Here is a 12,991-nt window from a genome sequence, read left to right on the forward strand (position 1 = left end):
ATTAATGGAAATACTTCTTTATAAATATTAGGCACTCAATAAATGTTTGCTGGATGAATATTCTGAAGTTTCTTCTTTTTAATTTATCATGAAATTGCTCTTTCTCTAATACCAGTCACTTCTAGGCATTTTTCAAAATGTGTTCCTGAAATATTAGAACTATAGTTCTAGTATTACAACTATAAAGTTCTTTCTGAACACTACTCTAGCCCATTCATCCTTGACCAATAAAATATAAAACCTACACTAATTCAAGCCTCATCTCATATAAAAAGATAAAGGTTAGAAGACACTTTATTACAAATCTGAGTCAGTTTGTAGAAAGAGCTCTTCTCCCTTTTGTGCAATACCTCACAAGTGAGGCCTTCATGATCAGAAAAATCAGTTTTATCTCCTGAGCTACAATTTCTTCTTTTTGAGCTCTAGTATCTCACTGACATCTGGGGATACCATATGCCCTAAAGAAAAAGGACAGAGGTTCTGAAGAGCAGTTGCTTGCTATTTATCAGAATGTTATCATCCTTTCTACCTTGACTTGTACATTACAAGTTGGAATCCACTTAATAGAAGTCTAGAACCACATTTATCTATAATCAACCAATAGTCACAAAGTCTGTCTTCAAAGGCCTCACATTATTAGGTGGTAAAACTTTTGTCAACTATCATAAAGAAAGTATGAATGCCATAAGAATGACATAGTTAAAATAGGTACTCATAAGACACTGAAAACAATCTCGTTTGCTTTATAAAAAGGGAGATAACATTAATGAATTGCTGTATCTCAGGCATTGTGTTTTCATACATGATAGTTTATTTAACTATCATCACAATCCTATGAAAGTTGTTTTTATCTCCATCTAACAAATGAGAAAACTGAGGCTCAAAGAAATTAAGTGACAACCTCAAAGATTACATAGTAAGTAAAAGAGGTAGGACTGGAATCCAGGTTTTGTATGGTTCCAAAGCCTCTGCTCTCTAAACAAATACAATGCCTTCTCCCTCAAAGGTTGATCATTCATTCAGTCATCAAGGTGTATTGAGCACCTTCCATTTTCTACTCACCTACCTGAGACTACACAACAGTGAACAGAACAAGCAGGGCCCTGACTTCATGGAGCTTAGCATCCTCTAAGGAATGTGAAGTCAAGTGGGCCTTAGAAAGCATCACTATGAACAAAGCCAGTGGAGGTGATGGAATTCCAGTTGAGCTATTTCAAATCCTTAAAGATGATGCTGTGAAAGTGCTGCACTCAATATGCCAGCAAATTTGGAAAACTCAGCAGTGGCCACAGGACTGGAAAAGGTCAGTTTTTATTCCAATCCCAAAGAAAGGCAATGCCAAAGAATGCTCAAACTACCACACAATTGCACTCATCTCACACGCTAGGAAAGTAATGCTAAAAAGTCTCCAAGCCAGGTTTTAGCAATACGTGAACCATGAACTTCCAGATGTTCAAGCTGGTTTTAGAATAGGCAGAGGAACCAGAGATCAAATTGCCAACATCCGCTGGATCATGGAAAAAGCAAGAGAGTTCCAGAAAAACTTCTATTTCTGCTTTATTGACAATGCCAAAGCCTTTGACTGTGTAGATCACAATAAACTGTGGAAAATTCTGAAAGACATGGAAATACCAGACCACCTGACCTGACCTGCCTCTTGAGAAATCTGTATGCAGGTCAGGAAGCAACAGTTAGAACTGGACATGGAACAACAGACTGGTTCCAAATAGGAAAAGGAGTACGTCACGGCTGTATATTGTCACCCTGCTTATTTAACTTCTATGCAGAGTACATCACGAGAAACGCTGGGCTGGAAGAAGCATTAGCTGGCATCAAGATTGCTGGGAGAAATATCAATAACCTCAGATATGCAGATGACACCACCCTTATGGCAGAAAATGAAGAGGAACTCAAAAGCCTCTTGATGAAAGTAAAAGAGGACAGTGAAAAAGTTGGCTTAAAGCTCAACATTCAGAAAACTAAGATCATGGCATCTGGTCCCATCACTTCATGGGAAATAGATGGGGAAACAGTGGAAACTGTGTCAGACTTTATTTTTGGGGGGAGCTCCAAAATCACTGCAGATGGTGACTGCAGCCATGAAATTAAAAGACGCTTACTCCTTGGAAGGAAAGTTATGACCAACCTAGACAGCATGTTAAAATGCAGAGACATTACTTTGCCAACAAAGGTCCGTCTAGTCAAGGCTATGGTTTTTCCAGTGGTCCTATATGGATGTGAGAGTTGGACTGTGAAGAAAGCTAAGCACTGAAGAATTGATGCTTTTGAACTGTGGTGTTGGCAAAGACTCTTGAGAGTCCCTTGGACTACAAGGAGGTCCAACCAGTCCATCCTAAAGGAGATCAGTCCTGGGTGTTCATTGGAAGGACTGATGCTAAAGCTGAAACTCCAATAATTTGGCCACCTCATGCAAAGAGTTGACTCATTGGAAAAGACCCTGATGCTGGGAGGGATTGGGGGCAGGGGGAGAAGGGGACGACAGAAGATGAGATGGCTGGATGGCATCACGGACTCAATGGACACGAGTTTGAATAGACTCCGGGAGTTGTGATGGACAGGGAGACCTGGCGTGCTGCGATTCATGGGGTCGCAAAGAGTCGGACACGACTGAGCAACTGAACTGAACTGGATGAAGACAGACTTTACACAAGTACAAAATAAATATAAGGCAAGCCATTTATTTATGGTGGGAAAAAGATCTCTGAAGAGATGACATTTGGGCTGAGACCTAAAAAATGAGGAGTTGGTGAGAAAGCAGGATGGTTAGAGACAACTGCATGTACAAAAGTCCTGAGAAGGAAGCAGGCTTTAAGAATATTTGAAACTATAAAGAGACCAGAGTGACTAGACAAACAGTTGTTGTTGTTTTAGTCACGAATTCATGTCTTGACTCTTTTGCAACCCATGGACTGTAGCCAGCCAGCCTCCTCTGTCCATGGGATTTCCCAGGCAAGAATACTGGAGTGGGTTGCCATTCCCTTCTCCAGGGTATTCCCAACCCAGGGATTGAATCCGAGTTTCAAATCCCATGGACAGAAGAGCCTAGGGGACTACAGTCCATGGGGTCACAAAAAAGTTGGATACAACTTAGTGATTAAACAACAACAACAACAAGACAATGAATAGAGTAGAACAAAACGACACCGCCAGAGTAAGCAGAAGCCAAGTTGGCTAAGGGTCATAAAAACAAATTTGGATATATTCAACTGTAGTGAGAAACCGAGAAGAGCTTCAAGAAAGCAGCTTGGTCCAATCTGTTTTTAAAATGACATTCTGGGCAATTTCCTGGTGGTCCAGTGGTTAGGACTCTAGGCTTTCACTCCCAAGGGCTCAGGTTCAATCCCTTGTTGGGGAATTATGATCCTGTGAGCTGTGCATTGTGGCCAACTAAATAAATAAAACGTTATTCTGGTTACAATGTGGAAAAACAGATTGGAAGGGAAGTACAAAAGAAGTAGAGAACCCAGGAAGGGCTAGGAAGAGATGGAAAACTTAAACTAATGGGGTGCCATAAGATGTCCGTATAGACACCAGAGACATATTTGGGAGGTAGAAAGATAGGACTTGCTAAAGACTGGAGAGAGAGGGAAAAAAAGATCAAATCAAGTAAAGAAATCAAGGATGTTGCCTGGATTTCTAGCATGAGTACCTGAATGAATAATGGGTGCTTTTGCTGAGACGGGAAAAATGAAAGAACAGATTTCTTGAGAAAATAAAAAATTCAGTTTAAAACATAAATTAGAGGGAGTTCCCGGTAGTCTAGTGGTTAGCATTCCAGGCTTTCACTGCAGTGGCCCAGGCTCAATCCCTAGTTGAGGAACGGCGATTCCACAAGCCATGAAGCATGACCAAAAAAAAAAAAAAAAATCCCTTAAATCAGAGATGCTATGAGGTATCCAAATGAAGATGTGTCAAGTCTGCAGTTAGAAGTCTGGAGCTTAGAGGAGGTACATGTGGGAGTCAGATGTTCTACTAGTACTCCCCATTTAAACTGTAACATTCAAGGCATTCTCAAGTATTCAAGAACTCCAAACCCCGCAGCTTTTCACCCTTAATTTATGCTTAATGTAAATGGTAGGATTTCAAAGACAAAAGAATATACCTCTCCTTGGAAAATAGTATAGAGAGCAGGCAAGTTCTCCATGGTCTCGGGTCTTCCTGAATTCATCCTTAATGCTCTATGGTTCCTCCATTTCTCTTCTGCTAAAGCTAATTGAAGTGTTCTGTCACAAAGAAATAAAACAAGCAACAATTAGAGACATATCCGTATAAACAAAAAAGTGTTGCTGATCTACACGTTCTCCCTACAGAATAATATCATTAGAGTTAACACCATGTACTTTTATTCAAACCTCTTTTGTCCACTGTAATTATGAGGAGTTTTGGAAACCTTGATCTTACTCCTTTTCAATTTGATACTTACCCAAGGCAATTAGCCTATTGTTTTTTGTTTTTTAATTGTTATTACTGCTATTCTTTTGCCAAGCGAAGGCTTTTGGTGGGGGAGGGAAGCAATGAATGGACCTGTAAAAAAAAAGGAATAATAATAGTAATAAGAGCTAACATTTATCAAGCACTTACTATGTTCAGGCTCTGTGCACATCCAATATCTCATTTAATCCTCAAAATTTTCAAGATGTAGGTTCAATTAATTATCATATACATGAATGAGATAACCGAGGCTTCCAGAGGTCAACTTAATAGGTCTATGTCAAAAACCCAGAAAATGGTGGAGTTAAATTTTGCCTGACATCACAGTCCATGCTTTTAACAATGATGCTGTGCTGTGCTCAGTCATTCAGTTGTGTCCGACTCTTTGTGACCTCATGGGCTGTAGCCCACCAGGCTCCTTGCCCATGGAATTTTCCAGGCAAGAATACTGGAGCAGGTTGCCATTTCTTACTCCAAGGGATCTTCTCGACCCAGGGATCAAACCTGTGTCTCTTGCATTGACAGGCAGATTCCTTACCACGGTACCACCTGGAGAGCCCTTTTAAAAATGACACTAGGCACTGAAATGACTTCAAAAAGAGAGTATAGCTTACTTTTTTTCCCTAATGAAATTAAAAACATGCATGCTCATTTTAAAAGTTCATATAACACATTAATAATGAAGAAAAGAAAATCATCTTTAATTCAGCCTGATTTATATCCTTTCAGACTTCTTATATCTACAAGTGGGTTTTTTAATGGAATCATGAAACCATTAATTAATCTTAATTAGTAGCCATTTTCTTCTATATTTTAATAATTCATACACAAATACACACATCTTTTTAAAATGCCTATATAATAATCCCATTGCTGGATGCACTGAACTTATTTAATTATTTATGAATCATGTTAAAACGCAGATTGCAATTCAGTAGGTCTAGGGTGGTGCCCAAGAAAGGGCATTTCTAACAAGCTCCCCGGGTGATACTGATGCTGCCAGAGTATCAAGTCTCAGAACTCTGAAGTTGGAAGAGACCTTAGAGGTACTCTTGCTCAGCTTTCTGGTTTCAAACAGAGAAGAAACCAGCAACCTAGTGGCTCTTAACCATGGCTCTTTCAGGATAATTCGCTGCTGTGCCGTGTGCTGTGCTAAGTTGCTTCAATGGTAAGTCGGACTCTCTGAGACCCCATGGACTATAGCCCACCAGGCTCCTCTGTCCATGGGATTCTCCAGGCAAGAATACTAGAATGGACTGCCATGTCCTCCTCCTGGGGATATTCCCAACCCAGGGATCGAACTCGCGTCTCTTAGGTCTCCTGCATTGGCGAGGAGGTTCTTCACCACTCGCACCATCTAAGAAGCCCACAATACAGTATGATCAGTGCTTTAAAAAAAAAAAACAAAGTGATTAGGTTCAAAGTATTAAGAAAACAAAGAGGCCACAAAGACTTGGACACGACTGAGTAATTTCACTCACTTACTCATTAAGAAAACAAAGAGAAGAGAGCCTGGGGGAAACAAGGACATTTGAAAGTTTAAAAGGTGACAAGTGAGTAGAACTTTAAGAATAAATGGAAGTCCTCTAGCAGAGAATACTGTTTGTTGGCCTCATAAGAGTGTCTGATTCTTTGTAACTCCCTATACATTAAGATTGCCGGGAGAAATATCAATAACCTCAGTTATGCAGATGACATCACCCTTATGGCAGAAAGCAAAGAAGAACTAAAGCAAAGAAAGCAAAGAAGAAGCCTCTTGATGAAAGTGAAAGAGGAAAGTGAAAAAGTTGGCTTAAAGCTCAACACTGAGAGAACTAAGATCGTGGCATCCGGTCCCATCACTTCATGGGAAATAGATGGGGAAACAGTGGAAACAGTGTCAGACTTTTTCTGGGCTCCAAAATCACTACAGATGGTGATTGCAGCCATGAAATTAAAAGACGCTTACTCCTTGCAAGGAAAGTTATGATCAACCTAGATAGCATATTAAAAAGCAGAGACATTACTTTGTCAACAAAGGTCCGTCTAGTCAAGGCTACGGTTTTTCCAGTGATCATGTATGGATGTGAGAGTTGGACTGTGAAGAAAGCTGAGCGCCAAAGAATTGATGCTTTAGAACTGCGGTGTTGGAGAAGACTCCTGAGAGTCCCTTGGACTGCAAGGAGATCCAACCAGTCCATACTAAAGGACATCAGTCCTGGGTGTTCATTGGTAGGACTGATGTTGAAGCTGAAACTCCAATACTTTGGCCACCTGATGCGAAGAGCTGACTCATCTGAAAAGACCCTGATGCTGGGAAAGATTGAGGGCAGGAGGAGAAGGGGACGACGGAGGATGGGATGGTTGAATGGCATCACTGACTCAATGGACATGGGTTTGGGTGGACTCCAGGAGTTGGTGATAGACAGGGAGGCCTGGCATGCTGCGGTGCACGGGGTTGCAAAGAGTTGGACACGACTGAGCGACTGAACCGGAGAAGGCAATGGCAAGCCACTCCAGTACTCTTGCCTAGAAAATCCCATAGATGGAGGAGCCTGGTAGGCTGCATTCCATGGGGTCGCTATGAGTCGGTCTCGACTGAGCAACTTCACTTTCACTTTCACGCAATGGAGAAGGAAATGGCAACCCACTCCAGTGTTCTTGCCTGGAGAATCCCAGGGACGGCAGAGCCTGGTGGGCTGCCGTCTATGGGGTCGCACAGAGTCCGACACGACTGAAGCGACTTAGCAGTAGCAGCAGCAGAGCAACTGAACTGATACATTAAGACCTGAAACTATTTTCCTTGAGTTTTCATAAGCAAGTTACTTCGTCTTCTCCTGAACCCTGAGCACACCCCCATACTTTCAGATGATTACTTCAGGTCCTTCTTTTGGAAACTCTTCCTGATTTACAATGACCATCTACTTCAGGTCCTTCTTTTGGAAACTCTTCCTGATTTACAATGACCATCCATTAACTGAACGGTCTCACTTAAAAATGAAAGAATATTCTGTCAGCCTTCCAAACCCTAGTTCTAAAACATTCCAATACCCAGGAACACGCCTGTCCTTGAATTCCATAAGACAACTCATGTCCTTTATAATAAACTTGCCCTTTTTTGTTTAGGTCAGCCAGAGGTGAGTTTTATTACTGATTTGTCAGTTCTTGAGAAATGGCTGATAAACAGCTTACATTTAAGCATCACAGCCTGATTGGATCCTGCCTCTTCCAATTTCCAAGCTATGCAGTATCATCTCTAGTCCTTCCCTTCCCTCTGCCCAGCTTCCTCACCTCATATCCTAAAACAAAAGTTATTAACCTGAGGCCAATGACTCTATGAAGACACCTCAATTATCCCTTCAACTCTTGGGGCAGTACTGAGGTACAGACTCCATACAGGCATCAGCAGCTAGGACATTAAATTAAATTCAAACAACCTATTCTATCAACTGTTCTTCTCTAAACAAAAGTCACAGAAAGAGCTATACAATCTTAAGTTATTTTTGACAGATTTTTGCCGTGATAAGAGTATGAACAGCTAAGTTTAAAGCTCTCCTATTTGCTCCTTTTTTAGAACAGTAGCTTGAGAAACCCTATGAAATTCTTCAAGCAGGAAACTGGGATGCATTTTTGAGAAATCTTATTATACAACAGTAACAGGCTTACAATTTCAAGACTGTAAAGGGTTGCCATTTTTTAAAATGGCATTTAGATTTTTTTCAAATTATATTCTGCAGAAACCTAGGGTTTTATAATGGTTATTCAAAAGGAATCCAAATTGGAAAAGAAGTAGACCTGTCGCTGTTTGCAGATGACATGATACTATACATAGAAAATCCCGAAAACACTACCAGAAAACTTACTAGAGCTCATCAATGAATCTGGTAAAGTTGAAGGATACAAAATTAATATAAATACAAACTAATATACAGAAATCTATTGTATGTCTATACACTAACAATGAAGGATCAGAAAGAGAAATTAAGGAAACAATTCCCTTTACAATCGCATCAAAAATAATAAAATACCTAGGGAAAAATCTACCTAAGGAGGCATGGTAGTTACCGAGAAGCTTCTCAATAACTCAAGTTCATCTTTAAAAAGTCTGTTCTGAGATATCTAGGGGCCTCAAAAAAGTAGGGCCTAGGCCAACCAACCAAAAGAGAGTCTCCATACTAAAGATGAGGGAGCACAAGCAAAAAAAAAATCAGAGTTAGGAGAGGTCCCACCCCAGCAGTTGGGAAGCAAGGAGCCTTGCCCCAGTAACTAAGTAGATGTTGATCATCTTTTTTTAAAAAACAAAAAAATGTTTTATTTATTTAATTTATGACTGGGTCATCCCTGCTGGGTCCGGGCTTTCTTTAGCTGTGGCAGAGGCTTCTCGCTGTGGTGGCTTTTCTATTGTGGAAGACCAGCTCTAGGGTGCTAGGCTTAGCTGCCCCACAGCATTCAGGAATTTAAGTTCCCAGACCAGGGATAGAACCCATGTTCCCTGCATCAACAGGCAAATTCTTAATCAGTGGACTACCAGGGAAGTCCTAAACACTCGATTATTGCTGATTCCTATTGCCCTCCCAGCTTTGGGATGTGTTATGGGAGTCGGGGGCGGTTTATAGGATGGGGCCTACTTTTAACAGTATATTCTGCTTTGATCTGGTTTACCTATCAAGCTTTTATGTAACATTTCATTTGGAAAAAAACATTTCTGTTGCTTTTAAAAAGTTTATAAAACATTGAGATAGATAATAAGACCAAATCTGTGGACTTAAAAGAGCTATTAAATTGACAAGGATTGAGGTACACCATTTGGAGTTGCCTTGCAATAGTTCTAAAGACAGAAAATCTCCCTTAATTGTTTCATTGACTGCTTTAAACAACTATAATAAATAAGGAAGCAATAGGGACCCAGTTATTCGCCACCTCCTTCCCAAAACAAAGGGCAGCAAGAAAAATACAGTGTGGGAATGGAAATGGGAATGGGAGGTGTAGCAGGGGAACGGTAGCCCAGAGTGAAGTTAGAGCCTATGCTGGGTGAAGAGGAAATTTGCGAAGAAGAGCAACCCAGTGCAGGGAGAAGCAGGATGATGAGTATGTCTGCACATTGGGGTAATCCAACGGGAAGTCAGTGCCCAAGGATGGAAGAGCAGGGCATGAGGGTTAGAGGTAGTTACGTAAGGCGAATTTTCTGATTTTAGAAGTTACATTATAGTTATACAATAGAATGTCCTTGTCTGTAGGAAAACTAATTCATGGGTGATGGGGCAACAGTCAGCAACTTAACTTGCAAGTGATTCATTAAAAAGTGTTTTTTGTACTGTACCTCCATAATTTTGTTAACTTTTCAGGCTTTTTTTCCATGTGCCTGCAATTGGGGAAAAAAATAACCACATCCTCTTCTCCTATCTCTCAAGCAATAAGAAGTTCATAGAATATTAAATTGGAAAGATACTATATGGCCACTTTGGAACTTCATTTCATGTGTCGCCTTACTGATCTGGCTCAAGATTACAAAACCATGAATGATGGAGATGGGATTCAAATCCTATTTACTAATTTTTTTTTCTTTTTTTTTCTAGATTGTGAAATTCTTCTAAGCATGCCCTTGTCTTGCACATCATCATATCCTTCAAATCGTCAGTGCTTACCACAGTATGGAGCACATAGAAAGGCTTAACTGTCAACTGAATTACTGACGTACTTAATTTTACTTGATTTTAAATTGTTAGTTAATTTATCAATTCAGCACCTTCATTGATGTTTATATGTCAGGCTCTGTGTTAGGCACTTCATAAACCTCCTTTCAATCCTTATAACAATTCGACAAAGTAGGTTCTCTGTTTTAAAGGAATGAAGTAACTTGTCCAAAATTCATAGCTAGCATAAGTCACTCAGTCCTATCTGACTCTTTGTGACCCCTGTAAACTGTAGCCTGCCAGGGTTCTCTGTCAATGGCATTCTCCGTGCAAGAATACTGGAGAGGGTTGCCATTTCCTTCTTTAGGGAATCTTCCCGACCCAGGGATCTAACCTAGGTCTCCTGCATTGCAGGTGGATTCTTTACCACCTGAACCACCAGGGAAGCCCCCAAATTCATAGCTTGAAAGACACAAACCTTAGGCCGTGCCAAGAGACACACATACTTGCTACTAAACCATCCTTTTCATCACCATCTCTGTCCTCAGAAACTTCCTAGTCATGTAAGGATAATGGTGACAATTACAATGCAGTATGATCAGTGCTTCAAAAAAGTGATTAGGTTCAAATTATTAAGAAAACAAGAAAGAGAAGAAGGGCCTGGGGGAAACAAGGAAGTTTAAAAGTTGAAATGGTGACAACTGAGTAGACCTTTAGTGATAAATGGAAGTCCTCTAGCAGAGAATACTGTTTGTTGACCTCATAAGCATGCATGCCTGCATACTCAGTTGTGTTCAACTCTCTGCAACCCCAAGGACTACAGCCCACCAGGTTTCTCTTTCCATGGGATTATCCCAGTAAGAATACTGAAAGTTAAAGTCACTCAGTTGTGTCTGACTCTTTGCAACTCCATGGACTATACAGTCCAAAGTGGGTTGCCATTTCCTCCTTCAAGGGGATCTTCCCAATCCAGGGATGGAACCTGCATCTCCTGCATTGGCAGGCAGAATCTTTATTGCTAAGCCACTATTTTCTTCCAATCTATCAGCCTTCTCCTTTTTCTTCAGTCCTCCTTATCCAGCTTAGATTCCATAGTCCATCATTCAAACAACAGCCTAACTTCCCTTTAATTCTGTCTTTATAACTCACCTAACCAGCAGCACCTCTACCCTGATGGAGTGCAGCAGATACCAGAACCCATTCTAACTAGGTTAAGCAGAAAGGGATTTACTGCCAGGTATTATGTGACCTACAAAATCACTGGAACGGGTATAAGAAGTATTGGTAGAACTTCCCAGGAACAACTCCTAACCCACAAAACAACAGTTTTTACGATGATAATAAAGTTATGGCTCTCACTACAGAAACTCACAAAACCAAAAAGCCTCTGCTTTATTTACCAGCAAAACGGGACACCTTTCACCCTCCTCCTCTCACTTCTAAATTCAATTTTCATCTTAGGTGCAAAGGAGTCCAGGAAATCTCTGGCTCTCAGTTCCACCAATACCCCAGTCTTCACTGCCAGCAACTCTCAACAAAGTGCTCTTTCTGCATCTATTCATACTACTAAACCTGAGGCATCAAGCTGCCTTCCCCAAGCCACCACCCCCTCCACCCAGCAAACACACACACACACACACACACAACCCTGTGATTGCCCATTAATCTTAAAGTAAAAGCTACAAAGTCTGGCCTCTACCCGCCTCCAGCTTCATCTTGTACCACACTCCCCTTCACTCTCTGTGCTGGCCACAACGGCCTCTTTGTGCCTTTTACTCATTTTCCTCGCATTTGCCACAGGACTTCTGCACATGCTGTTCTAGATGGAACATTCTGCCTTCCTCCCTTCACCCAACTAATTATAATTCTTCCCCGAGGCTATCAGTTCAGGCATATTTTCCTCAGAGAAGCGTTCCTGTTTATTCAGGCACCCATAACACCACGTACCTCTCCTAGGTAGCACACACTTCCGTACTTCCCATTTCCTAGTGAGATCACTGGTGAGCATTTATTTCCCCCCAATCCCAGACTTAAAGCTCTGAAGTCAGGGACCATGTTTGGTTCACAATGTCTCCCCAGTGCTCTGTATTATAAATATTAGTTGGACGACTGAGAAGAAGGCCTAGTTCATAGGTCTGAGTCCGAATTTCTCAACAAAATTGTACTCTGGAGGCCAAGAGTCGGACATTTCCTTCATCTCTATCTTTATGAGGGGCACTGAGGAGGCGCTAGTAAAGGCTGCGGAATCATGGCAGTGACAAGTCCGCCTCTTCAGTCAGAGAGGGCCCTGATGGAGGCCAGGAGATGGGCCTTTTCTCCCTGGGATCCGCCTGGGCCAGGGCTCTGCACGGAAGGCACTGTTGAAGAAGTCAGCCATTGAGGGCCCCAGGCTGGTGCAGAGGCTCCCAAAACTCTGCTCCAGGCTAGAAAGGGAACCCAGGCTATGTGCTAAGTCGCTTCAGTCGTGTCTGACTCTGCGACGCCGTGGACTGTAGCCCGCCAGACTCCTCTGTCCGTGGGACTCTCCAGGCAAAAACACTGGAGTGGGTTGCCATGCACTTTCGCAGAGGATCTTCCCCACCCAGGGATCGAACCCGCGTCTCTTAGGCTTGGAACCCAGGCTACTACACACCAGAGCTGGGAACACGGGGCCCCCCTTTGCCCCTTGCAATCAAACCTGCAGCTGAGAAGAGCCAGCCTCAGACCACACAACGGAGGCGCCGCCTCCAGATCCCACAGCCACCCGCCCCCCGACCTTCCTTACACTTACTCGTTGTCAGCTTCTGGTCTTCCCCTCGCAGCATTGCGCGAAACACCAAAACCCAGTCAGTGAGCGTCCACCCACAAGACACAGCGCGCCTAGGCGGGACTCCAGCTCCATTCACCAATCCTGAATTCGTACTCCAGTGATGTCAGAAAGAACTGGC

At 42.0% G+C, this 12,991-nt stretch overlaps 1 protein-coding gene across 4 annotated transcripts in view; it reads right to left on the bottom strand.

The window, feature by feature from the left end:
* The window catches only part of ZCCHC17 (zinc finger CCHC-type containing 17), a 51,755-nt gene extending 38,818 nt beyond the window's left edge, over positions 1 to 12,937 (bottom strand). For 2 of the 4 annotated variants that reach the window (XM_027517798.1, XM_027517822.1), the window contains exons 1-2: positions 12,835 to 12,937; positions 4,124 to 4,244 (exon numbers count right to left, since the gene is read on the bottom strand). In XM_027517798.1, coding sequence (XP_027373599.1) covers positions 4,124 to 4,189 — 66 coding nt within the window. In that variant the 5' untranslated portion in view covers positions 4,190 to 4,244; positions 12,835 to 12,937. Of the gene's footprint in view, positions 1 to 4,123; positions 4,245 to 4,444; positions 4,546 to 12,828 lie in introns of all 4 variants that reach the window. The other 2 variants (XM_027517807.1, XM_027517813.1) reach the window with 2 other exon arrangements.
* Between the last annotated feature and the right edge of the window lie 54 nt (positions 12,938 to 12,991).

The sequence above is a fragment of the Bos indicus x Bos taurus genome, chromosome 2, assembly GCF_003369695.1.
Source record: "Bos indicus x Bos taurus breed Angus x Brahman F1 hybrid chromosome 2, Bos_hybrid_MaternalHap_v2.0, whole genome shotgun sequence".
Taxonomy (NCBI): domain Eukaryota; kingdom Metazoa; phylum Chordata; class Mammalia; order Artiodactyla; family Bovidae; genus Bos; species Bos indicus x Bos taurus.